The 24,734-nt window shown below is 30.8% G+C and overlaps 2 protein-coding genes across 3 annotated transcripts in view; one reads left to right on the top strand and one right to left on the bottom strand.

The window, feature by feature from the left end:
* Window positions 1-60: 60 nt before the first annotated feature.
* On the top strand, window positions 61-10,752 carry LOC139491237 (cilia- and flagella-associated protein 298-like). The gene is made up of 8 exons (XM_071278728.1): window positions 61-168; window positions 2,105-2,288; window positions 2,991-3,158; window positions 4,113-4,180; window positions 4,805-4,963; window positions 6,535-6,666; window positions 8,157-8,252; window positions 9,292-10,752. The coding sequence occupies exons 2-8, from the start codon at window positions 2,150-2,152 to the stop codon at window positions 9,400-9,402; spliced, it is 873 nt and encodes a 290-aa protein (XP_071134829.1). The 5' UTR covers window positions 61-168; window positions 2,105-2,149; the 3' UTR covers window positions 9,403-10,752.
* Window positions 10,753-19,222: 8,470 nt separating this feature from the next.
* The window catches only part of LOC139491223 (protein eva-1-like), a 65,089-nt gene continuing 59,577 nt past the window's right edge, over window positions 19,223-24,734 (bottom strand). For both annotated transcript variants that reach the window (XM_071278699.1, XM_071278700.1), the window contains 3 exons: window positions 23,574-23,765; window positions 20,625-20,834; window positions 19,223-20,119 (listed from right to left, as the gene is read on the bottom strand). In XM_071278699.1, coding sequence (XP_071134800.1) covers window positions 19,713-20,119; window positions 20,625-20,834; window positions 23,574-23,765 — 809 coding nt within the window. In that variant the 3' untranslated portion in view covers window positions 19,223-19,712. The remainder of the gene's footprint in view (window positions 20,120-20,624; window positions 20,835-23,573; window positions 23,766-24,734) is intronic.

The following is a 24,734-nucleotide window of genomic DNA, read 5'->3' as shown; positions in this document are numbered from 1 at the left end:
GAAATAATGAAGTTATTTATTTGAATAAAAATTAAGTAAATTTGTTACATTATGATCCATAGAAACGGAAGAACCGTAAGTGCGATCCTGTAATGTTTACATCTGGCAACGTGCTTGTTTGGATCTGTTTTTGTCCAGAAAATTCTATGCAGTTTTGACAATCGATTGGTAAGTTTGAATACATTTTATTGATAAAGATCGAAATGAACCACTCATATTAGTCACCATGATTAAAAAAGTGCCTATGAAACACCAATTATTTATATGATTATCATTTTTTTGGTCATTGTGTTTTACTTTAATGACTAATGTAAAATGGAATAAAACCAACAGCATTATTTATCCTTTACATTTTAATATTTGATTATATTCGTCTCTTGCAGTCATGTGTTTTTTGTGCTATTAGATTTAAGAATATACCTTATGGCTGTTTAAAAATCTGTGCCGATTATACATTGTATGATTGAACTGGAGAATATTAGCTGTGGAACCGTAGCTCTATGGTCCTTATGTTATTTTTTTACTATTTTCGGACTACAAATAGTCTTAAAATAATGCTGTTCTTGAACTTTTGACATAAAGCAACATTCACTTTTCCATTGTGGCGTCATAGTATATGAGGAGGGTTTAATACATTTTTGTAGGTAGCTAGGGTTCTGATACCGAAATCCCGGGCTTAAAAACACAAAATCCTGATGTCCCTAATTTAGATAAATCTCCATCCAGAAATAAAAAAAAAAAATTGTAAGGGTTCCGCGGAACCCAGTGTCTCACCTACTTTTTCTGTTAATCGCAGGCTCAACAAAAATGAGGAAAAAAATCAATAAAATCATTCCTCTTGATACTATCTTTTGATTGTAAGAAGCTTCTGTCCAAGTTTGGTAAAAATCCAGGATAATTTTTGAATCTTATAAATGTTTTAAAAACTGCAAACTGTTTGTAATGTTAACTGGAAGAAAAAATAAGTCCATTTATAAGTAAAATACAGATACACAGGTACAAATTTTAACAAAATTTCATTTTAGATACTATTTTAGATACTAGCTTCTGCCCATGTTTGGTACAAATCCAAAATAGTATAAGAAAGTTAAAAACATTACCACAGAGTAAATGTTTTTGTTTCCTGGCAGGAAATCTAAGTCCATTTAAAAGTAAAATACAGAATAATGGAATTTTATTTTTACAAAATTTACTTCTGGATACTATCTTATAATCATAAACAAGCTTCTGTACAAGTTTGGTACAAATCCAGGATGGTTTAAGAAAGTTATTAAAATTTTAAAAACTTTAACCACAGAGTGAATGTAATGTTTCCCGGCAGAAAAACTAAGTCCACTTATAAGTAAAATATGGAAAAAATGGAATTTTATTTTTACAAAATTTACTTCTGGATACTGTCTTATAATCACAAACAAGCTTCTGTACAAGTTTGGTAGAAATACAGTATAGTTTAAGAAAGTTATAAAAATTTCAAAAACTTTAACCACAGAGTGAATATTTGTGGACGACGCCGACGATGACGGAATGTAGGATCGCTATGTCTTGCTTTTTCGACTAAAGTCAAAGGCTCGACAAAAAGAATTCCCAGATCCCAGATCTCCTCATATATTTTCTATTGTGATGTCTGGTAATGGTGGACAAATAGCTATAAGGTATTAAAAAAGAAGATGTGGAATGAATGCCAATAATACAACTCTTTACAAGAGACCAAATGTCACAGAAAATGACAGCGAAAATGACAGCCCTAGGTCACTGTATGGCCTTCAAATATGAGCAGAGCCCATACCGCTCAGTTAGCTTTAAAAGGCCTAGAAATAACAAATGTTAAACAATTCAACCCAGAAAACTAAGAGCCTAATTTATGTACAAAATAGTTGATAATAATTGATAAGTTAACTATTACTGTGGCTTCATTAATATTTGTGGAATACCAATTTTTGTGGATTTCGTTGTTACAGATGATACACAAAGATGAAATGAAGTCTTTTGCAAACCCATGAGATCAAATATCCATGAAAATGCAAGTTTTTCTCAATCCACGAAAATTGGTACCCATGAAAATAAATGAATCCACATTATCTTTGAAAAAATTCATTTATTATAGAATATACATCCATATACATCCTTGACTGAAGAAACAACATAGAGAATGGTAAAGTTACACATTAAGAAAGGTGATGAGAGCCAGTTTCTCTATGAAACAACAGTGGAGATGCCTGTAGATGATTTGGTAAAGGATGTCTCAGCTATTTACAATGGCAGACTTAAAGTCCAGAGACTCTGTGCAGGTACAAGTATATAATTTAATTTTGGATGTACAATGTAACAAGTCTTCTGGTTAGTTGACAGTGGCTGACAGTGTTTTGACTATCAGCTCGTAGACATAATTTTGTCATGTGACTGTGACTTCATGTATGTTTTTTGGTGATGTATTCCAACTTAATACAAAATTTTGAATTAAATTATTAGGAATGATTAATATTTTTCTGTCTTTTCGAAATAACATCAAAAATGTGGTGCACACTTTAAAATTTTGAACCACTACACAGGTTATTCAGTATGCACCACATTTTTTATGTTATTATTTCATAGACAGAAAAAATAGTTCAGTCATGCCTTAAAATATATGTTAAATAGACACCACAATCCAGTTTGACCTTTTTTTGTTTGAAGTTTTCACATGCTAGTTATGTCCTTCATTTTTTAGTATTTAGATTGTTTTTTGTTTTTTTTTAAAAGAATATATTATATAGGAGATGACGTATGACTGCCAATAAGACACTATCCACCAAAGTTCAAATAAAATGAATGTAAGCAATTTTGAACATGTTCAACTTGCAATTAACAAATTTGATCTTGAATAACAGGTTTACACACAGATTTAGGCATAATATAGTATGAACCTCAGCCTTACGGCTCAAATCTTTTTTTTTCACAGATGGCTTCGTATAAGGCATACACAATTATGATAATACTTGTTTATATTACAGAAATGGAAGAACTTGCCAAACATGGAGTTACATTACCTCCAAACATGCAAGGTTTAACAGAGGAACAACTTGTGGATTTAAAACTTAAGGATGACTGGGGAGAGAAGTGTATACCAAGTGGAGGTTGGATAGAATTTAAAGACCCGCTGACAATTAGGAATGGAAAAGGTAGTGTATAGATATAAGCAGATTTGGTATGAGTGCCAATGAGACAACTATCTCATCCTAGTGACAATTTGTAAAAGAAAAACTATTATATGTCAAAGTACGATCTTCAACGCAGAGCCTTGGCTTACACAGAATAGCTAGCTATGAAGGGCCCAAAAAATACATGTTTAAAACTATACAAACGGGAAACCCAATGGTTTAATCTATATAAAAAATGAGAAAAGTGAAATATTTATGAACCACATTAACAAACGATAACTACTGAACACCAGATATCAAATATATTTATATGGTCAAAATATTATTACATGTACATTTGTGTAAGTAACTAGCTAAAAACAAATTATAACTCTGTGAAATTTGGTAACCAGCTGCATGTGAGCATTCCGTTCTATTGGATGCATTCTTCGATTCTGATTTAATGTACAAGTTTTCTTACACAATTTGGCCATTTATGAAATTTTTGTCACATTTTTCTGAGGCTTTATGAAATTTGAAATTAATCAACGTGATCATGGTTTACGTGTGATGTATTTTCATGTCCATTGCTCATCAACTTCCTGTTTACCAAATATTATAACAGGGATTTTATTTGTGAGCAATAACATGTTTTAGTCAAGATATTGCTAAAAAAGAACAGTATCTTTTCGAAAATTAGAGCAATGACCTCATGTTCATGTATTCATGACTGTTATAAAAACCAAGAAATATCAACATTTTCCTGTATTTATAGAATCAAACAAAACAGATTTAAACTTCACAAATGAGGAAAAGAAATTTGCATGAAGAAAGCAGCAGTACATGTACATGTATGTCCATATTTACACAACATGTCCATTATGGCATAAATTGCATGGTGATGATAATTGAGAATTGTTCTTGATCAGTAATTTCTAATTTTATAACTTGTAAAGTATCTAGATCTTTATTAGAATATGGTTTTAAATATTTCAGCACCACAAAAGAACATGGCAGATTTGATAAACAAGACAATAAAAGAAGCCAAAGACATGATATCAAAGGTAATACACAAAGATAATTAAAATGAAGATAAAAAAAATCTAATTTGTATGTTGTGTATTTGCTGAAGCTTTACAGTTGGTCGGCTAGCAAATTTTTGTTATTTAAACTGACTTATGGACATTTGAAGAAATCACAGAAGATACCAATACCTTGTTGGTTGGATTTGATGATTTAAAATGTGAAAAAAACCAATTTTCATCAATCATGTACAGATGTGGTAAATGAGATAATTCTGATCTTAATGAAAAAGGTTCAATAGAGTTAAACGGTCTCTGACAGACAGTTTTGCCCAGAAAGTGAAAAAAGGAAAAATATAAGAGGTTTCTCATGAATTCTTTTTATAAAAGTATACTAATCCTATGTTATTACCAGTACTCAGTAAATAAAAAAAATAGATGACTAATTCTGAGATTTCCGGGGCCTCAGTGGCCAAATGGTCTAAGTAGTTCTAGTACTGTAATCACTAGCCAGTTAACACTGAAGTTGAGAGTTGAAACTTGAGAGTTTTCAAAACATTTTCTTTTTAGAAAACTTTTATTGCACAGTTCATTGTAATCAAAAGCTTAATACATTGTACTAATACAAAGTAATATTAACCTATTTCTGTACTTTTTATATTTTAGAAAAAGGTACAATCAAATGATTTAGTTACTCAAGCTACAGTGAAGGAAGCTCTAGACATACTACGTGGTGCTGTAATGATTGTATATCCAATGGGATTACCACCTCACGACAAAATCAAACAGGAGATAGAAAATGAAGAGGATTTATCTGGAACACAGGTAAAACATTGGAGAATTTACAGCAGAAAGCATTGAGTGTGTATGTAAAGGTAGAATCTTTGGTTAGCTTACTTGCTAGCTGAATGGTGAAGTCATTTGGTTAGGTAAACTATCCTCCTTTAAGAGTAGACTTGTCCTACAGACAGATAGATTGGCTATATGTTGGACTAGTCTACTCTTTAAGAAGGGTAGTTTGCCTAACTTAATAATGACTTCAGGGTTCAGCTAGCAAGCAAGCTAACAGAAGATATTACATTAACCTACACACTCGATCCATTCTGCTGTAATGTAAAAATTGTTGAGATTCAAAACTTGAAAACAATAAGTCCAACCTTTATTTCCTTTATTTCCTTTTGTAAAATTAAAATGCAGTATCTGCTGTCATAGTACTGTAATCACTAGCCAGTCAACACTGAGGTTTGTGAGTTCGATTTCCACTTGTGCATATGAACTCGACTCCAATCTTAATTGACTAGGATTTTCAGTTTTCCTATTTAAGGTCTGTAGTTTTTTCTGGGCACCCCTGCTTCCTCCACCAATAAAAACTGGCTGCCATAAAGTAGCACAAAAGCGGTGCTTAAAAGTGGCTTTTAGACATAAAAAATCAAAATCTGCTGTCATTTTAATATTTTCCAGTGAACGTAACAAAAAGTGAGTTTGCAATATTCTATCAATTTTAAATTATTGAAGTCATCAGTGACAAAAATATGATTTATCAAGTTTTGCTCTACAATAACAGGGTAACTTCACAAAAGGAATCACTCTTGCCAAAAATATATATTAAAAGTAAGTATTTAAGAGTTAATAGATATAGGAAGATGTGATATGAGTGCCAATGAGAAAACTCTCCATCCAAATAATAGTTTATAAAAGTAAACCATTATAGGTCAAGGTACGGTCTTCAACATGGAGCTTTGGCTTACACCGAGCAGTGAGCTATAAGGGGCCCCAAAAATTACTAGTGTAAAACCATTTAAACAGGAAAACAACGGTCTTATCTATATAAAAACAAAAAACAAAGTTACATATAAGTAACATTTCAATGTTTATCTGCAAACTTGAAACATAACTTAGGCCAAATAAAAATATATGTGTGGTTCCAGTTACCCAGCATGCCCTTCTTTTAAGTCTTGATATAAGCCTACCCTAAAGATTTGATTTGTCATTTTTATTAAGCACTGCTAAAGAAAGAATGTTGCTCCCATAGACTCATTGTAAAAATAAAACATATAATAAAAAAGAAATCCCTACATACCTACACTAACTAATTTAGATGTAACTGGAACCACACATACTATTTTATTTGGCCTAATGAGAAGAGAAAATGAGACCCACAAGATAAAATTACAAGAGAACACCCTAAGTTATAGGAATGAAGTGAATCTTTTTCATTCTTACTCAATTATTAATTGAACTATTTTAAGTATTCACAATTTTTCAAAGAACCATTTTCTGTTTATAAACCAATATTTCTTATTTCTTCTTTACATTTACATATATATGTTAAATTTAAAAGAAATTAATTGGTAAAATTGAGATTGTTACTTACAAATGTGTTGTGTTTCTTAAAGGCATCTTTAGACGTAATTGAAGAGGAAAATGTATCTATTTGGTTCTCAGGAAAAGAAATGTTAAGAGGCAAGAAACTGAAAGATTTTGCTGGAAAGAATGAAAAGACAAAAATTATAGCAAAAATTCAAAAGGTAAGAAGACCTGTGAAAGCATAATAACAGTCTGGAGGCTCCCACAGGGTATCCCCCTCAGGTTGCAAGGTTGCTTTTAAATCGTCGAGAGGTCGTTTTTAAGGGAAATGTACAGGCGGCAGGTCGTTTTTCCAAACACAGAGGACGGAAGTCGGTCTGAGGTCGTTTTTTACAATTTTTTCAGGTCGCAGGTCGTTTTTAGAAGGCCCTCAGGTTGGAAATCGCCTCTAAAAAGCCCAGAGGTTGCAGGTCGTTTTTGACCCTGTGGGAGCCTCAGTCTGATTTTCTTATTAACCTGAACATTGAGCTATCTAGTACTCAGATGTGAGAAAACTCCTTATCCTTGTCTATTGTTGCAAAGGGGTTATCTGAATAAAATTCTACAATCAAGTATGGTAATTGATATGTCCACCAAAGTTAAAAGGTAAAGCAATTTCAATTTAAACTGAAACAATGAATATGGTATTTTTCACTTGATAGTTTAAACATATTTATTTATAGTGGATTTGGAAAAAAGTAATGGCAACTTATATTAATCCCTTTCCCCTTTACGTGTGCGAGTGCTGCCTTGTAGCAGCATTAGACTGCTCTTTTTTGGAAATCTACAAGGGTGTCTTTTACACGCAAGAGATATTGCTCTCTCTTAAAACAGGTCAGCCATTTATCGTTCCTTTCCGACAGTCTATTGTCATTACTCAAGACCATACTCTCAAATGGTGTCAAGGGAGAGCTGATAATTCGGCTCCTAAAATTTTCTCCCCAGAACAGCGATGGAACAAGGAACCTTTATGTTAGTATTCCGATGTGCTAACCATAACACCATGTCCCTCTTTCACTTGATACATACTCTATTATATAATGATACAAGTGTAATCTTTAGGTATGTCATAGTTTGATTGTTTGACCTTTTATCCTTGATTTTTTTAATCTCTATCTTTAAAAAAAAAAAATTGTAATTCTATTAACAACCGTACATTGATAATTGCTTTTAAAATTGTGTGAATTGTTTGTTTTTGCAATGCCATGTTGTTTTCAAATTGTAGACAAGACATGTCATAGAATACCTCTGTCTCTTGTCTGTCAGACGCATGACCACTTATTAGGAAAAAACATATTATAATAATTTTAAGATGGTACCAAACACCTTGACTAAAATTTATTTGGCTTGTTTAATTTTCATAAAGTTTTGACAAAATATTCACTTTGACCCTTTGAAAAAATATAAAAATTTCAAATAACTTGAACCACATACATTCCTGGAAAAAATTACTTTGATATATACACTTATTTTGATTATTGAGAAGCTTTATATTTCCTTAACAATAGACCGTTATAAAGGTTCAGCTGATTTATACAGAGTTATCTCCCTGTAGTGTTATGTACCACTTTAACAAACATTAAGATCAGATTTGACCAGAACTGAAGATGACATTTTTGTGAATAAAAGATTTGCGACTATTTCTTTAATTGTGTGATACTGACTTTTATAGAGAGGACAAGGAGCTCCTGGCAGGGAACCAGTTGTTAGTGAAGCTGAACAGAAACAGATGATGGCATATTACTATAAGAAACAGGAAGAAATGAAGGTTTGTATGTTACTGAATCTTAGAAGTCCAGTGACATATTGGTTTATGGTACTAGAATATGTTTATTATTTAAAATTTGGACCTAAAGATTTATTACTCCCCTTTTATTTATAAACATGATTTTCTTTTATGAATGTCTATTACGATTGGGAACAATTGTGTTGGATTGAGGCAAAACTTTTGTGAATATTTGATTTCTTTGTTTTTCCAAAGATTGAATACAAGCCTATAGAAAGTTTGAACTCCATGGAACATTAATATTTGTGATTTACCAAAAACTCTGTATTCCATGAATTTGGTATCCAATGCAAGATTATTTTTCAATATTATATATACCGGTATATATATATAGGTGTAATACCACCATTGATTTTTCCCTATTAGTCTTTGTTAAATTTACACTTTTCAAAAAAAATTGCAGAAGTTATCTTTGTTTCAAATAAAGAAATACTTGGCATGAGTAAAGTTTTATCCTGTCCAGTACTATAGAAAATATTTCACATTACATTTCATTGCATACAAGAAAATAACCATCACTGGAAGTTAACCAATCAAATTTCTCCCCTTATCTAACCTGTGTACAAGGTTTAAGAACCATGTAACCTCAAGTTTACAAAATATTCTATAGAAAAGGGTAACCCCAAATAAAAATAATAATAGTGATTTGAAATACATACCCAAGACATATGCTTATGAAACAGAAATGTTTTACTGCAATAAAATGTAGGATTAATTACTTACAACTGGCAAATTCAAGGGAATATATTTTTCAACCGATTTTTGTATACAACGGGATGTGACGTACCATCATTAGGTGGTATTACACCTAAATATAGATACTAGAAGATGCCTTGGCTCACAACGAAAAAGCAAGCTAAAAAGGGTCCCAAAAATGACTAGTGTTAAACCATTGAATATAATACATGTATTTCAATAAAACTATTGCAAACATTTATTAATTTACAATTTACAATTTACACTGTTCAAGATATTTTTTTCATTTTACATCAAACTTAATGGTTTTTACTTAACATTACAGAAACTTGATGCAGAAAGTGAGGAGGCCTACTTAGATTCTGATTGGGCTGACAATGCAGCACTAAAGAGAAACTTCCATGGACTCAATAACATCAAATGGGGACCTAAATAGTGCTGTGAAGTTTGTAACAACCATCCATATGTGTTCAAATTAACTAAGGAAGATGTATCTGTACTACATATACTTCTGCATAAAATTTCTCATATGTACTGGCTCTGATTTAATATAATGAACATTAGTGAAATTACCAAACTGATGGTTTCAACAAACTATTTTGTAAATTGGAAAATTGTAGCAAATTTTGTGATTCAGATAAAATTGCAAAATTATTCCAACGCATGAATTTTATCTTAAAGGTAGATAAGATTAAGAAAAACATCAACATTTAAGCTCATGAACCATGTTGGGCTTTGAAATTAATAAAAAAAATCTAACACCATTTGCAATGGTTACTGGGTGAAATGTTTCATATCATAAGGGATGAATAAAAATTATTGAAAAATCAATTCTCTTCAAATGTCTCATGAGTTCATTGTTTGAGTTGTGTTATATGGCTACCTAATGTTGACTTTGAAGGGAACTATATTAGCAGTATTGATGCGTAAACTGGATACAAAATGATATTTAGTTATCTCCAGATATTGCACATATACATTTTTTACTGGTTTTTGAATCCTATTTAGGTGAAATGTTGGTATGACCCTTGTTGATATTGATTATGACATACTTAGGATTCATTTATTTTCGTGGATTAAGGAAAACATGTTTGTTGATATTAAATTTCGTGATTTGGATGAAGTCTGCATACAAGCCTAGGGAACATTTGTTTTTCGTTGAACATTTAATTTTATGGTTCACATGTACCCACGAAATTCATGAAAATTGGTATCTAAAGAATAATAATGAATCCACTGTAAACATCTTTAAATTGATCTTATTTGGTGCATTTATTCACAAATGATAAAATTTTCTATGTAGGCCTTTAAGAAAGGTTCACATTGACATATTTGAAATATTAGAATTTGTTTTCAGACTCTCATTATGTTTTCATTTGTGTGTTAAATTCATCAGACTGAAAAAATACTTTTTTTCACAAATATTGTCAGCAAAACATCACGATTCATTATGTATTGAAATTCATCACCAGTTAAACATTAAATAAGTATGCTGGTATTTTTTTATTCTTTGTGTCATTTGTAAAAAATCTTTTTTCAAATCAAATTGTACTTCTTATAACTTATAACTTAAAATAGATGATTTTCACATTTATACATTTTCCATTTTGATTTGTTCAGTGATGCCATTTATTCGGATTTACTTTGACATTTAGTGAAAATGTATTTTAAAACAAATGTTATAACTTGATATTGTTCGGTATTATTTATTTATTGTATTGTGAAATTAAATTATTAATGGTGTATTTCTTACATTAATGAATGAATTAAAAATTATTTTTATGGACTTATTCTTCTTTTTGCATTTTATTCGTAAACTTGTTATTGCCTTAGTTGATGGTCAACATTATACTATTGCTGTCTTTTATGAGGTATATGTGGTTTTTGTCAAGCCTGTTGCAGAAAGCTCAACATATGGATAGTGATCAGGCTGTAGCATATACTAACCTCTTAAAGCTTTATATGTTAGAAGATAGAAGACCTGGATGCTGTATATAGATGCCATATGTTATGAAGTTTCTGTCTGTTATATTTCCATTGTCCCTGACCCCATTTTCATGGTTCAGTGACTACTTGAAAAACAAGTTCAGTTTTTTTGTAATGTTAATTTTCTTTCTTATAATGAGTAATAAGATAACTATATATATTATGTGAGTATTTATTGCTGATCAGTTTTGCGATAGACTTTTAACATTGCTGTATCTATTAAAGTTTTCAAAATAATAGGCAAAACCACTATAATTGGTCAAACTTCATCATTACAAGTAATGGAAAAAAAGGAAAAAAGGTTAATCTAGAAATATTGGCCTATTACTCAGCAACATTTTCTCTGTGTTTTTTTTTTTTTTATCATTTTCAAGATATTACGCAATAACTTGTTTGAACCTGTATGTTCTTTTCTTAGCCATTGGGTGCAAAGTTAGTGTATGGACTGAAATATAATTCACATTTACAAAGATTCCTAAACCCTTAGAATCAATCTTGTTGAATTTGGTTAAAATTTGATTAGTTTTGGATGATAAGATCATAGAAAAAGTTTATGATAGCTGATCGGCCAATACCAAGTGATGGCAAAAGAGATAAAACAACAAGAATGTGTCCTCAGTACACAAATGCCCCACTCGCACTATCATTTTCCATGTTCAGTGGACCGTGCAATTGGGGTAAAAACTCTAATTTGGCATTAAAATTAGAAAGATCATATCATAGGGAACATGTGTACAAAGTTTGAAGTCGATTGGACTTCAACTTCATCAAAAACTACCTTGACCAAAAACTTTAACCTGGAGCGGGACAGACGGACGGACGAACGGATGCACGGACGCACAGACCAGAAAACATAATGCCCCTCTACTATCGTAGGTGGGGCATAAAAATCCAACAACACCATATACAATACTAGGTCTGGATCTGTGTTTTAAACACAAATTTTATCACCTTAAAGATTGGATATTCTTATTAAAATTAACAAATCAAAATGCATGAATATGGTACTGAAGAAAATTATCAAACAGGTAAAGAAGAAGCTTTTTAACTTCAATGCCAGATAAAACTATATACCAAAACAAGGTTTTATAATTATAAGCATTATATTTATGCTCTGCACTGTTGATAATGGCTGGGCACCTGTCAAGTTCTGAAATGTTATCTAGGTCTGTATGTCACTATTTGTTGCTGACTCTGAAGCATAAGAAGGTTCATTTGCTGTATTATAAAATTAGGAAATAGGTTTACATCTTCAAGATGCAAGTTGTTTAAATGAGCCTTGGTAAATATTTTGCTCTTGTCGAGTCCAGGTTCTGGCTTTTAACTATTTTTTTTTACAACAGTAAGAAGTCATCACCTTATTTCAGTAATTCAGTTAATGAATGCTGAAAATAACACAAAATTTTGTGTGTCCAAAATGTTTTCCTTGATTAATCTTCATCAGGAACACTCAAACTTTAAACTGAAAAGGCTGTTAAAGGACCTTCACACACAAAAGATAGATATAGGAAGATGTGGTATGATGCCAATGAGACAACTCTCCATCCAAGAAACAATTTATAAAAGTAAACCATTATAAGGCCTTCAACACAGAGCCTTGGCTCGCATCGAACAGCAAACTATAAAGGACCCCAAAAATTACTAGTGTAAAACCATTCAAACAGGAAAACCAATGGTCTAATCTATATAAAAACGAGAAACAAGAAACATGTATGAACTACATAAACAGACAACAACTACTGTACATCAGATTCCTGACTTTGGACAGGTGCATACATTTGCAGCGAGATTAAATGTTTAATGGTACCAAACCTTCTCCCTTTTCTGAAACAATAGTATAACATCACATCATAGAAAAACACAATATAAAGTATCAATTGGAAGGCTTAAGTCAATCAAAAAACGCAAATTAACACGCAATGAACAAATAAATTCTATATGATATGATATGATATCTATATGATAAAAAAGTCCTGAAAAGAACAGGAAAATTCATAAAAACTCAGCTTTACATTGGAGGGGGAGGTTAGGGTTTGGAATCTTAGTAATTCCTCAATTTATCAACAAAGAATTTTCCTAAGTTACAGTAAATTCATAAATTATTGCGATCGTTTCATTTAACCCTTTCCTCCATAATGACACCTTTTGACGCCACCCACTTTACTCCATAATAACACCTTTTGACCCTTGCGTAGTCCATCAGTTGGAACTTCTCACCTATGAAAAAACTTCATTAGACTTAATAAAAGTTGTATCTGATAGAAAAAGGATATTCATGAGAATCTATGACTGGAATTTCATTGATGAAATATTTGTTTTTGGCAATGCATCAATAATTTAAACCTGCTGATTTTTTTTTTATTGAAAAAATCCTATGCAAATCAAGTAGTTTAAAAAAAAAAGTATCCATGGAGGAAAGGGTTAAGACTAAAATGCGGACTTAATTTTTGAAATAATCAGAAAAATCCTGTTTGATTCAAATAAAAAATTTCAAAATACAAATTTAATTATTGCAATTATGAGGGGGATAGGACCTTTGACTCAGGGATCAAGTGTTTTTATGCTCAGGATTTTGGGATCCTGGAATTCTTTTTTCGAATTTCAGGAATGTCGAGATTTAAATTACTTGAAATTTGGAACTTAAGGGTTCCATTTTTTTAAGCCAGGGATTTCAGGGGGTCAGTATTTTTCACAATTATAAAAACATCGAAATAATTTCTGAATTTACAGTATAAATCATGTCAGCACATAATACTGACCTGATAATTCTTTTATGAATTTACAACCCACCAACAGTAGTATCGAATGGTCTATAAGTTCGGTTTAACTTTTTTAAAGTGATAAAATAACATATTGTGCAAAGTATATCATTTTTAATAAATGCATAACAACTTTCATACATATACAACATGAAATATAAAATGGCCCTAGTTTCAAACTTATTCATGTAAATGCAAAAATACAAAACTTTAAAGCCATCAAAAAGTAACATGCATGTAAAATATTACATAAAATGTCACTTTGATGTAAAATGATATATTGAAAGTAACATGCAAGTAAAAATGTTACATTGAAAGTAACATGCCAGTAAAAATGTTACATTGAAAGTAACATGACAGTAAAAATGTTACATTGAAAGTAACATGCAAGTAAAAATGTTACATCGAAAATAGCATACATGTATAATGTAACATTTAAAGTAATTTTGATGTAAAATGTTATATTAAAAGTAACATGACAGTAAAAATGTTACATTGCAAGTAACATGTAAGTAAAATGTTACATTGAAAGTAACATGCAAGTAAAAATGTTACATTGAAAATAACATACATGTATAATATAACATTTAAAGTAATTTTGATGTAAAATGTTATATTAAAAGTAACATGACAGTAAAAATGTTACATTGAGTAGTAACATTCCTGTATAATATAACATTTTAAGTCACTTTGATGTAAAATGTTACATAAAAGCAACATGCCAGATAAAATGTTTCTTTGAGAGTAACATTCCTGTATATAAATGTAACATTTTAAGTCACTTTCATGTAAAATGTTATTTTAAGTAACATGCAAGTAAAAATGCTACATTGAGAGTAACATTCATGTATAAAATAACATTTAAAGCAGATCATATGAACTTGTTAATAGTTAACTAAAACAAAATGAAATGCATACAATAGATACATTCTTCAACATAGTAGAGACAAAAATAACAATGGACAGCACTTGTTGTCAAATTGATTCTTTTCAAATTTGGAGGTATCGTGTATGGTTGTTTTTAAAGAAAAAAAAACCAGACTAAGTGTTTATTTGATTGTATTACTATAAAACATACAGCACACCTAACAAACATCATAATTTTATCTGTAGCAGTTAAAAAAAGAGTGACAATAAAATGTAAAGAATTATAACTTCTTTGAAATAATAAGTTTGGTTATTTAAACTAACAATGCACAGTCCTTTTTTATTGACCAATTTTTTTCAGCCTCTTCGAACATCAGAGTCGTAAAAATGATAAAATAAAATTATCAAATGCTTATCTGACCTAAATTTGAACATGTTGGTTAAATTATTTCAGTGACCTATTTTTGACTTCTTACTATCCAATGTATTGAAATGGAGGTCCAAAAAAACATGTTTCTCAGGACAGCCAAGATTGGATATGTTGACAGTTGTCATTAAATTTCCATAAAATAACTCCTTTGTAATACAAGTGTATTATTAGGGTCAAAACTTGGATCTATGTTCTGTAATAAGCCGTTTCAGAATCGAATGCATTCTGGGTAATATTTTCAAAAGCATACACCAAAATGTTGTGATTGGTTTAAAACATTCTAAACAATGGAAATTCAACCAATGACGTAATGTTATTTTCATTTTGGTGTACAAACAATGAGATTACCCATAGTCCTTTAGATTCTGAAAAGGCGAATTGTGTCCATCTTTATTTCAGAATTCAGACTCCCGTCAAAGGCACATATTTTATGCTAAACCACTATAATTTCTTTTATGTGATAACTGATATTATTGAAGCATAACTGTGATTTAAGTAAGCAAGGCTGAGAAGCTATATTACATATTCAATTAGCTGAGAACATGATACCCGTGATTTTCTAACTGAACACATTGTATAAAACAGCCAATACAAGCATTGAACAAGGCATGCCATCATTTACATGGAAGACCTCATTTGCCATACTGTGAATTCATTTATTTTCGTGGATTAAGAAAAATATTCATGTTTGTGAATATCTACTAGTAATTTCATGGTGTTGAGGAAGTCTGCATACAAGCCTATAGAAAATGTGTTATTCCAGTGGCGGATCCAGAGGGGGGGGTTCCGGGGGTTGGAACCCCCCTTTTTTTTTGGTCGATCAATGCATTTGAATGGGGACATATAGTTGGAACCCCCCTTTTTAAAATGGCTGGATCCGCCCCTGTATTTGTTTAACTTTTTTAATTTCATGGTTCATCTGTACCCTTGAAATCCATGAAAATTGGTATCCCACAAATAATATTGAATCCACAGTACCATGAAAGTAATTTTATTTGTAAATCATTGCACTGTGAAATGTTTGAGGTGGGAGTAAAGTGAGAAGCTATAAAAAAAAGTTTGGTTTTGAGACTGGGTTGAATAAAAATATCTGGTTATGTGTTAACTAATGTATCTTTTCTTCTACTTTTTAAATATCAGAGTAATATTAACCATAATCTTTTTTTTTTATTCCTTGGCCTATGATAGTGGGAGTCTTTATTTTTTTTGGTTTTAGGTTAATAATTGGGTTTCAGGTAGGTTTAAGTTCTTTTAAAGTTGTTTTTTTTTTATGTCACATCTATTTTAAAACTAAATTTTTATGTGGTCACATCTATTTTAAAACTTGTTACTTTATGTTTTATTTCAAAATTTTATACTAAATAAGTTTTTTGCATGCAAAATATAAAACTTCACTGAACATGTGATAGTGTGAACTGGATGTGGTATCCAAGGAAACACATTCTTGTTATTCTAAATTGATGAAGAGTTTATCATGATTATCTGCTTAACCTTAAGTTTGAAATAAATGAATGATTAAATCAATCATACTTAGAAATGAACATTACCATTTTTTTAAAATTAAAATACTCATTAACAGAATTCTAATTCAAAATACACAAAAATATATATATTGCATCTTTGTATATATAAATATAAATAAATGGGCTGTACAATATATACATAACAAAAATGATTTAATAAAATGGGCAGGTAACTCTTCATTGACCTGACTAGTAGATAGATGAATGGGTGCCCTATGTGAAAACTAGTGTATTTACAATAAGCTATCATTACATAAAATATAAGCATTTATCTTCAGAAAGTGCTAATATGAGAGTTAAGTACATAATATATTACAACAATGATGACAACCAAATCGGCAGTAATGAAAATTTCACCCTTGTATGAATTCAAAAATTGCATCCTGTTCACAAAATGCACGACAACACTGATGATGACAGAATCAGCAATAATAAAAATTTGTACTTTTTCATTAATCCAAAAACATTGTTATCGTTCTCTCTCTATATAATTTATAAATTTAAACATTTTTCTACCCTAAACGATTGATTGTTGTTTGTTATATGTCCAGTGACAAATATTTCATGACAACTCTCCAACCTTATCATTTCTTTTTATCTAAACCTATTTATGTTTTTCAAATATTTTAACATAAAAAAAAACAATCCTCCTTTATTTTTACTAATTTATATCAATTTCAAATAATAAGTTTTCATAAATAAGTCTTTTTGCATATATAATAAAATCTTTGTAAATAGCAACCACATATTACGGATTTTCCTTTTATTTCATATTTATACACAAACAACCTTAAATTGAGACAAACTGTGCAAATATATAACTAGTTATGGTAATTACATTTACCTCCAAAAAATTAGGAACATAACTTTGACAAAACTTAAATATTAAATGAGTCAACATATCAAATAGTTTAAAATTATGTATTTTTCATGATTAAAACTGCAAGAGGAACTGCTTGTGTCAGTAACATTATTTGAAATAAGAATAGATTTAATATGTAGAATATTTCTATAAAATAGCTTTGGTAAAAACATCAAGAAGTAAAAATAGAAATAAAATTGCAAACAAAACATAAAATTTAATGTACTTAAAAATGTTCTTTCATCATTCATAACAAATAAGCTAAAAATGATCTCAATATATAAAGTTTAAAAGCAGTGAGATATGTATAAAAATGCTGCCATAACTAAATGTAAAATGGAAGAATATTTGTTCATTCACATATATAAATAACTTGCATGCATATAACAACATACACAAAATACAATTTCACATTATAAAATACAAAATGAAATGTTACATCAAAATTCTTTTTATTGTCTGTCTTACAATAGAATCATTTCGCCACCTTCTGATTTAGCTAAATATACAATATTAGGTCAACGTCAGAAGAATATCAACTTTTTTGTATGAGGCTGAGAAACTGGGGGTGGGTGAGGTTGTACCAAGCCCTTCCACTGCAAAAAAGTTTATATTTTTATGACATTGACCTTATGTTACTTTAAACTGCAACTTAAATTAGTACATTGATAGCTATTTAAATTGTAACACGAATTTCAAACTTATTTTTATCCCTTTATGAACCCCTGATTTTTGAAAAAGTGTTCCATGATGAAATGACTTTGCACAAAATATAGCTGTGTTACTATATTTAGGAAATATACACAACTAGTTGCATTATATATGCAATTTGAATTGACTGACATAATTTCCATAGTATTACATGATTTGCTATGGTAAACAATGAACTTTGTGCCACAGGTAATAAACATGTAAAGAATAATGCTATATCCTAGCAGTACAAACAAATTTGTGGACCAAATTTTAATGCATATATCAGCTTAACCAGAATAATTCAGTCCCTCCCCTTAATTCATCTCTTCTACTTGCGAGGGCCTGAATTCCTAACACTGTAAAAAAAAAATTCACTTAGCTTGGATTGTGGTGCCCTATAGGAGAGGGGACCAATATGCAATCATCTCAATTTTATTGAGATAGGTAAATCCAGCGCTAATTTGGAATGGTTGATTGAAGATTTTTCATTGTCTATGCATTCACAGTGGTGTTGGAACCCACCCCCTGTTTTTTGGACCATCAATGCATTTGAATGGGGACATAAAGTCTAAAACATGTAGTATTTTTACACACTGCACTATTCATTATCATGTGGAATTCTTTTCAGATCTACTGTAAATGCCAAAATAAAAAAAACAAACATTGAATACAGTCCTAACATAAAACTTTAGTAGTTTTAAAAGAAAATAAATTAACACATTTCACTTTAATTGATACAGCCATTGACAGTATGGTTAATTTTAGAGTATAAAACATTCCTTCAATCAGACATTTTCATTTGAGGTATAGAGTTCAATTGTATTCGTTGTCACATATATTTCATGGTATCTTTTTAACAATAGTATAAAATATTGACATTTATTGCCTAATGTTAACTTAATGGTAATACCTAGATAAATAAATAAGAACTACTTTCTATGAAAAAAATTATGCTAAAAATTAACTTTTTTAAAGGTTTAAAAATCTTGAATGAACTGTAACTCTAAGACTGCAACTGAATCTGAATTACTTTGCATACTTGCAATGAGAAATATTAAATGAACAGGAAAAAATTCCCTCCCCCTATTTTCCCTACTAAGACACAACATAACCTAAAATGTATCAATATATATATATTTTTTTAAAGGAAAGATATTGAAGACAAAAAAATGTAAATACACAACTAAATTTTTTTAAGATGCTTCTCAATACATGTAAACTTTCTTTGTTACCCTAAAATAAATGTATATTATTGCAATTTATTAAAAATATTTTCAAACACACAAAAACAAACAAAATATGAAATTTCCATCAAAGCATACACAAACTTGAATTTGAACATTTAATATTCACTTGTACAAATAAAATTTTGATCAAGCTTCAACCATCAACTATTCATACATAGTTTTGATCAAGTTTCAACCATCAATTATTCAGTCATAGTTTTGATCAAGCTACAACCATCAAATATTCAGACATAGTATTGATCAAGCTACAAACCATCAAATATTCAGACATAGCTTTCAAATCAGATCACTGCACACATTTACTATTACATTTCAACCACTACATTACAATCTGAACTGTTACACAGATAAAAAATAGAGCACCTTAATATCATGTGACTTAGCCATAATAATTGTTTATCACTCTGTCATTCTGATCAAGACTTAATAATGTCCCTCGTCGCTGAAAAGGATCTCCATGATCTACAATGGTAGAATCAAATGGGTCGTCACTGTCAAGATTCCTCATGCTACGCGGTCGATAACGTTCCCCATTTCTGAAAGTTCCACGAGGTTCAAACCTGACAACTTCGATCCTGTCTACAGAGTCAGTCCGTGACATAGTTGGAACCTCGGTATGATTTGGTGGGGGAGGTGGATTACAATGTACTGGGTCCGTAACATCTAGTTTTGATTTGCGTTGATGTTTGTTTCTGATTATCAGTTTTATCACAACCACAATTAAGAGACAAATTATCCCAACACAAACACCAATCACAAGATAAAGAATTGCTTTCTCTTCATTTTCTGAAAATAGAACAAACAAATTAATGTTTTGGTAATTTCACTAAACTGTAAAATCACTTTATTTTTTTTCACATAAAAAATGTTTTCCTTTCTTGTTAGTTTAATTAATTAAGCTATTAAGAAACAAAAACATTAAGCTATAAGAAAACAAAAATAAAGAAAACTAAGTAGATTGCTATATGGTTGATATGTGTTTTGCTCATTGATGAAAGCTTACAGAGACCTAATGTTGCTAATTTCTATATTATTTGGTCTTCTGAAGTGTTCTCTCATTGGCACAACCTCTTTTTTTCATATAATAATTTACCATTATTCTTTTCATACTTTTGCAAAATTCATTCATTGGTCTATTTTCATTTGAATATAAGTTAATATAATGTGTTAATGTTTATTCAAACTCATTAATATAAAAAAGAAGATGTGGTATGATTGGGAATGAGACAAATCAAGTATTGTCCTTTTTCAAATCTTAGAGACATGAAAATCAAACAACATAGTTACTTACTAGAGATGAAGTTAAAAGAATTGAACCAGTCTGTAACCAGTCCAATAGCACCATTGTTTCTTCCCTGACTAACTGTAGATTTGATTGTAGTATTTATACATAGCACTGTAGATATATTGGATTTCTCCACCTCCTCCTGAGTCTTGGAGGATTTGTTTGGATTTACTTGCAGCTCGCCCTTCCTCACTAGATCTTGTTGCTGTGCATCATCTGGAAGACACATTAGATTTTTGAATTTCCCCCAGTGTTCTCTTTTTATTATCTCCCCTTAATTACTTTTTAAAAATCTACTACAAATGCATGTATATTTTATTCATAGAATGTTTTATTTGGGAAATTCATATACTGTGGATTCATTCATTTTTAGCTCACCTGGCCCAAAGGGCCAAGTGAGCTTTTCTCATCACTTTGTGTCCGGCGTCCGGCGTCCGGCGTCCGTCGACCGTCGTCCACCGTCCGGCGTCGTCCGGCGTTAGCTTTTACAAAAATCTTCTCCTCTGAAACTACTGGGCCAAATCAAACCAAACTTGGCCACAATCATCATTGGGGTATCTAGTTTGAAAAATGTGTGGCGTGACCCGGTCAACCAACCAAGATGGCCGCCACGGCTAAAAATAGAACATAGGGGTAAAATGCAGTTTTTGGCTTATAACTCAAAAACCAAAGAATTTTGAGGAAATCTGATAGGGATAAAAATGTTTATCAGGTCAAGATCTATCTGCCCTGAAATTTTCAGATGAATCGGTCAATCGGTTGTTGGGTTGCTGCCCCTGAATTGGTAATTTTGAGGAAATTTTGCTGTTTTTGGTTATTATCTTGAATATTATTATAGATAGAGATAAACTGTAAACAGCAATAGTGTTCAGCAAAGTAAGATCTACAAATAAGTCAACATGACCAAAATGGTCAGTTGACCCGTTTAGGAGTTATTGCCCTTTATAGTCAATTTTTAACCATTTTTCGTAAATTAAAGTAAACTTTTACAAAAATCTTCTCATCTGAAACTACTGGGCCAAATTATTCCAAACTTGGCCACAATCATCTTTTGGGTATCTAGTTTAAAAAATGTGTGGCGTGACCTGGTCAACCAACCAAGATGGCTGCCACCGCTGAAAATAGAACATAGGGTAAAATGCAGTTTTTGGCTTATAACTCAAAAACCAAAGCATTTTGAGGAAATCTGACATGGGATAAAAATGTTTATCAGGTCAAGATCTATCTGCCCTGAAATTTTCAGATGAATTGGTCAATCGGTTGTTGGGTTGCTGCCCCTGAATTGGTAATTTTGAGGAAATTTTGCTGTTTTTGGTTATTATCTTGAATTTCATTATAGATAGAGATAAATTGTAAACAGCAATAATGTTCAGCAAAGTAAGATCTACAAATAAGTCAACATGACCAAAATGGTCAGTTGACCCCTTTAGGAGTTATTGCCCTTTATAGTCAATCTTTAACCATTTTTCATAAATCTAAGTAATCTTTTACAAAATCTCCACTGAAACTACTAGGCCACAATCATCTTTGGGGTATCTAGTTTGAAAAATGTGTCCGATGACCTGGCCATTCAACCAAGATGGCCACCACGGCTAAAAATAGAACATAGGGGTAAAATGCAGTTTTTGGCTTATAACTATGAAACCAAAGCATCTAGAGCAAATCTGACAAGAAGTTAAATTGTTAATCAAGTCAATATCTATCTGCCCTGAATTTTTCAGATGAATTGGACAACTGGTTGTTGGGTTGCTGCCCTCCAATTGGTAATTTTTAAAGAAATTTTGCCGTTTTTGGTTATCTTGAATCCTATTATAGATAGCGATAAACTGTAAACAGCAATAATGTTCAGCAAAGTAAGATCTACAAATAAGTCAACATGACCTAAATGGTCAATTGACCCCTTAAGGAGTTATTGCCCTTTATAGTCAATTTTTAACAATTTTCATTAATTTGGTAAATTTATGTAAATTTTTACCAAATATAGTTCTCTGTTACTAATGGGCAAAGTTCATTATAGATATAATTGTAAGAAGCAAAATCGTTCAGTAAAGTAAGAACTTCAAACACATCACCATCACCAAAATACAATTTTGTCATGAATCCATTTGTGTCCTTTGTTTAATATGCACATAGACCAAGGTGAGCGACACAGGCTCTTTAGAGCCTCTAGTTGTGGGTTCCAATTTTTGTGGATTGAGGAAAACTGGATGTTCGTGGAGATCTGATTTCGTGGTTTTCAAATAGTCTGCATTTAATCATACAGCAAATTTGTGATTTGTTGAACATTTAAATTTGTGGTTTCCATGTACCCACTAAATCCACAATAATTGCTATCCAACGAATAATAATGAATCCATAGTATAAAAGAAAAAATGGGATAATGGTTAAATTAAAAAATTAACATTAAATGACAAATTTGGAAGACTTTTATAATTTATTTCAGTGTTCTCTTTTTATTGTCTCCCCTTAATTGCACATTTTCAATATCATTTGTATATAAAGTTTGTGTAGTGAATGAATGAAATAATAAATGGTTTATAGTAGGATGAATGAATTGATGCTGAATGGCAGGTTATGATTCAAATGTTTTCAGTTAGAGACAAGAAATAATAGAATACTATGTTCAAAGCTATGTCATATTTTTATAAGAATATCCCAGTTAGAACAGACTTTTACAGCAAAATGCATTGAGTGTGTAAGTAAAGGTAATATCTTTGGTTAGCTTACTTAAGTATTTTTAGGAACATGTGGCTTAATCTTCGGGTGTTTTTTTGTTTAGTGGATTGTTTTTATAATTAACTTTATATTTTTGACAATGTGTCTATCCTTTTCCACGTATTAAATATTGATTCATTGGTTGAATAATTGTGGTTTGTATAATGTCTAGTGGCAAATATTTCATGAGGACACATTGGTCTCCTTTTTTTTTAATATGAAAAAATAAAAAAAACTAACCTGCTGGATACATATTATTATTATTATTTACAGGGGCCTCAGTATTTAGCACTTTTTCTATAAAGGTAACAGTTTGTGGAATGCTTGAACTTGTTTCTTTTTTATCTGGCTTTTTCTTCTTCCTTTTTTTCTTTCTATGAAAACCATTTTTTCCATGGTGTCTTAATCTGTCCTTTAAAATCTTCTTTGGCACTGAAAATTAAAAAAAAAAAACGAAATAAGCATAGCACAGTTGTACATCACTTGATGAATTATTCAGAGTGCATATCCTGAAATGTCTATCCTGCTTTACTGATCATGTCAGAAGATCAAGAGGCTTAAAATCAAAAAAGGAGATCCCTGAAAGGACTTTTATCAACTCAACCATAGATAGGTAAAAATCTCATATATGGTTTAAAGGACATAGTTCTGAAACAAAACTTTCCAATGGTTACTGTCAATTTATAGGTTTCTGTGACTTTGACCTTTTAGACCAAAAAATTGAAAGGTCCTCAATAAATGGAGCGCTATTAAACCAAGTTTGTAAAGATGATGACAGTGACTCAAGAGATTTGACAGGAAACCTAAATGTCATATCATAAGTTTTATTTTCTCTCAACTCTGCTATAAAAAAAGATGTGTGAGGCCAGAAAGATTTCAGGAATGAATACCAGTACCATGGACATGTAAAAACTGAAAAATAATCTTCTGTCACAAAATGAAATCAAAAAGTGAAAATAAATTTTTACGCATCAAATAAATAAGCCAACATTTTCCAGATACTTTCTTTTCTGTTCTAGTTCATTCAATTAAAAAAAAAACCCTGTAAAGATTTTTTTTCGACAATGGTTGGTTACACAATGTCACATCAAATCCATAAAAAATAAATTGCCTGTTATGCTATACATATAATTACACAACATAGCCTTGAAACAGCTTCCTTCTTTTTGTTCATTTTTTCATGAAATTTAGAAGATAAACAAGTGCAAAGCAATTTAAAAAAAGATGAAGATTAAAATTGTCTCTTCCTTACAAAATTTGATCCAGGGCAATTTACTTCAACAGTGTTGACGCACACACGGTGGTCTATATCTCCCATTAAAACATTTTTTCTATCAATAACCATCTTAACCTGTTATCCTGTTATACATATTGAATTAGAAATCTGATGTTTAAACATCT

The sequence above is a fragment of the Mytilus edulis genome, chromosome 10 (assembly GCF_963676685.1).
Source record: "Mytilus edulis chromosome 10, xbMytEdul2.2, whole genome shotgun sequence".
NCBI classification, from domain to species: domain Eukaryota; kingdom Metazoa; phylum Mollusca; class Bivalvia; order Mytilida; family Mytilidae; genus Mytilus; species Mytilus edulis.
This window is presented reverse-complemented; position numbering and strand designations above follow the sequence as displayed.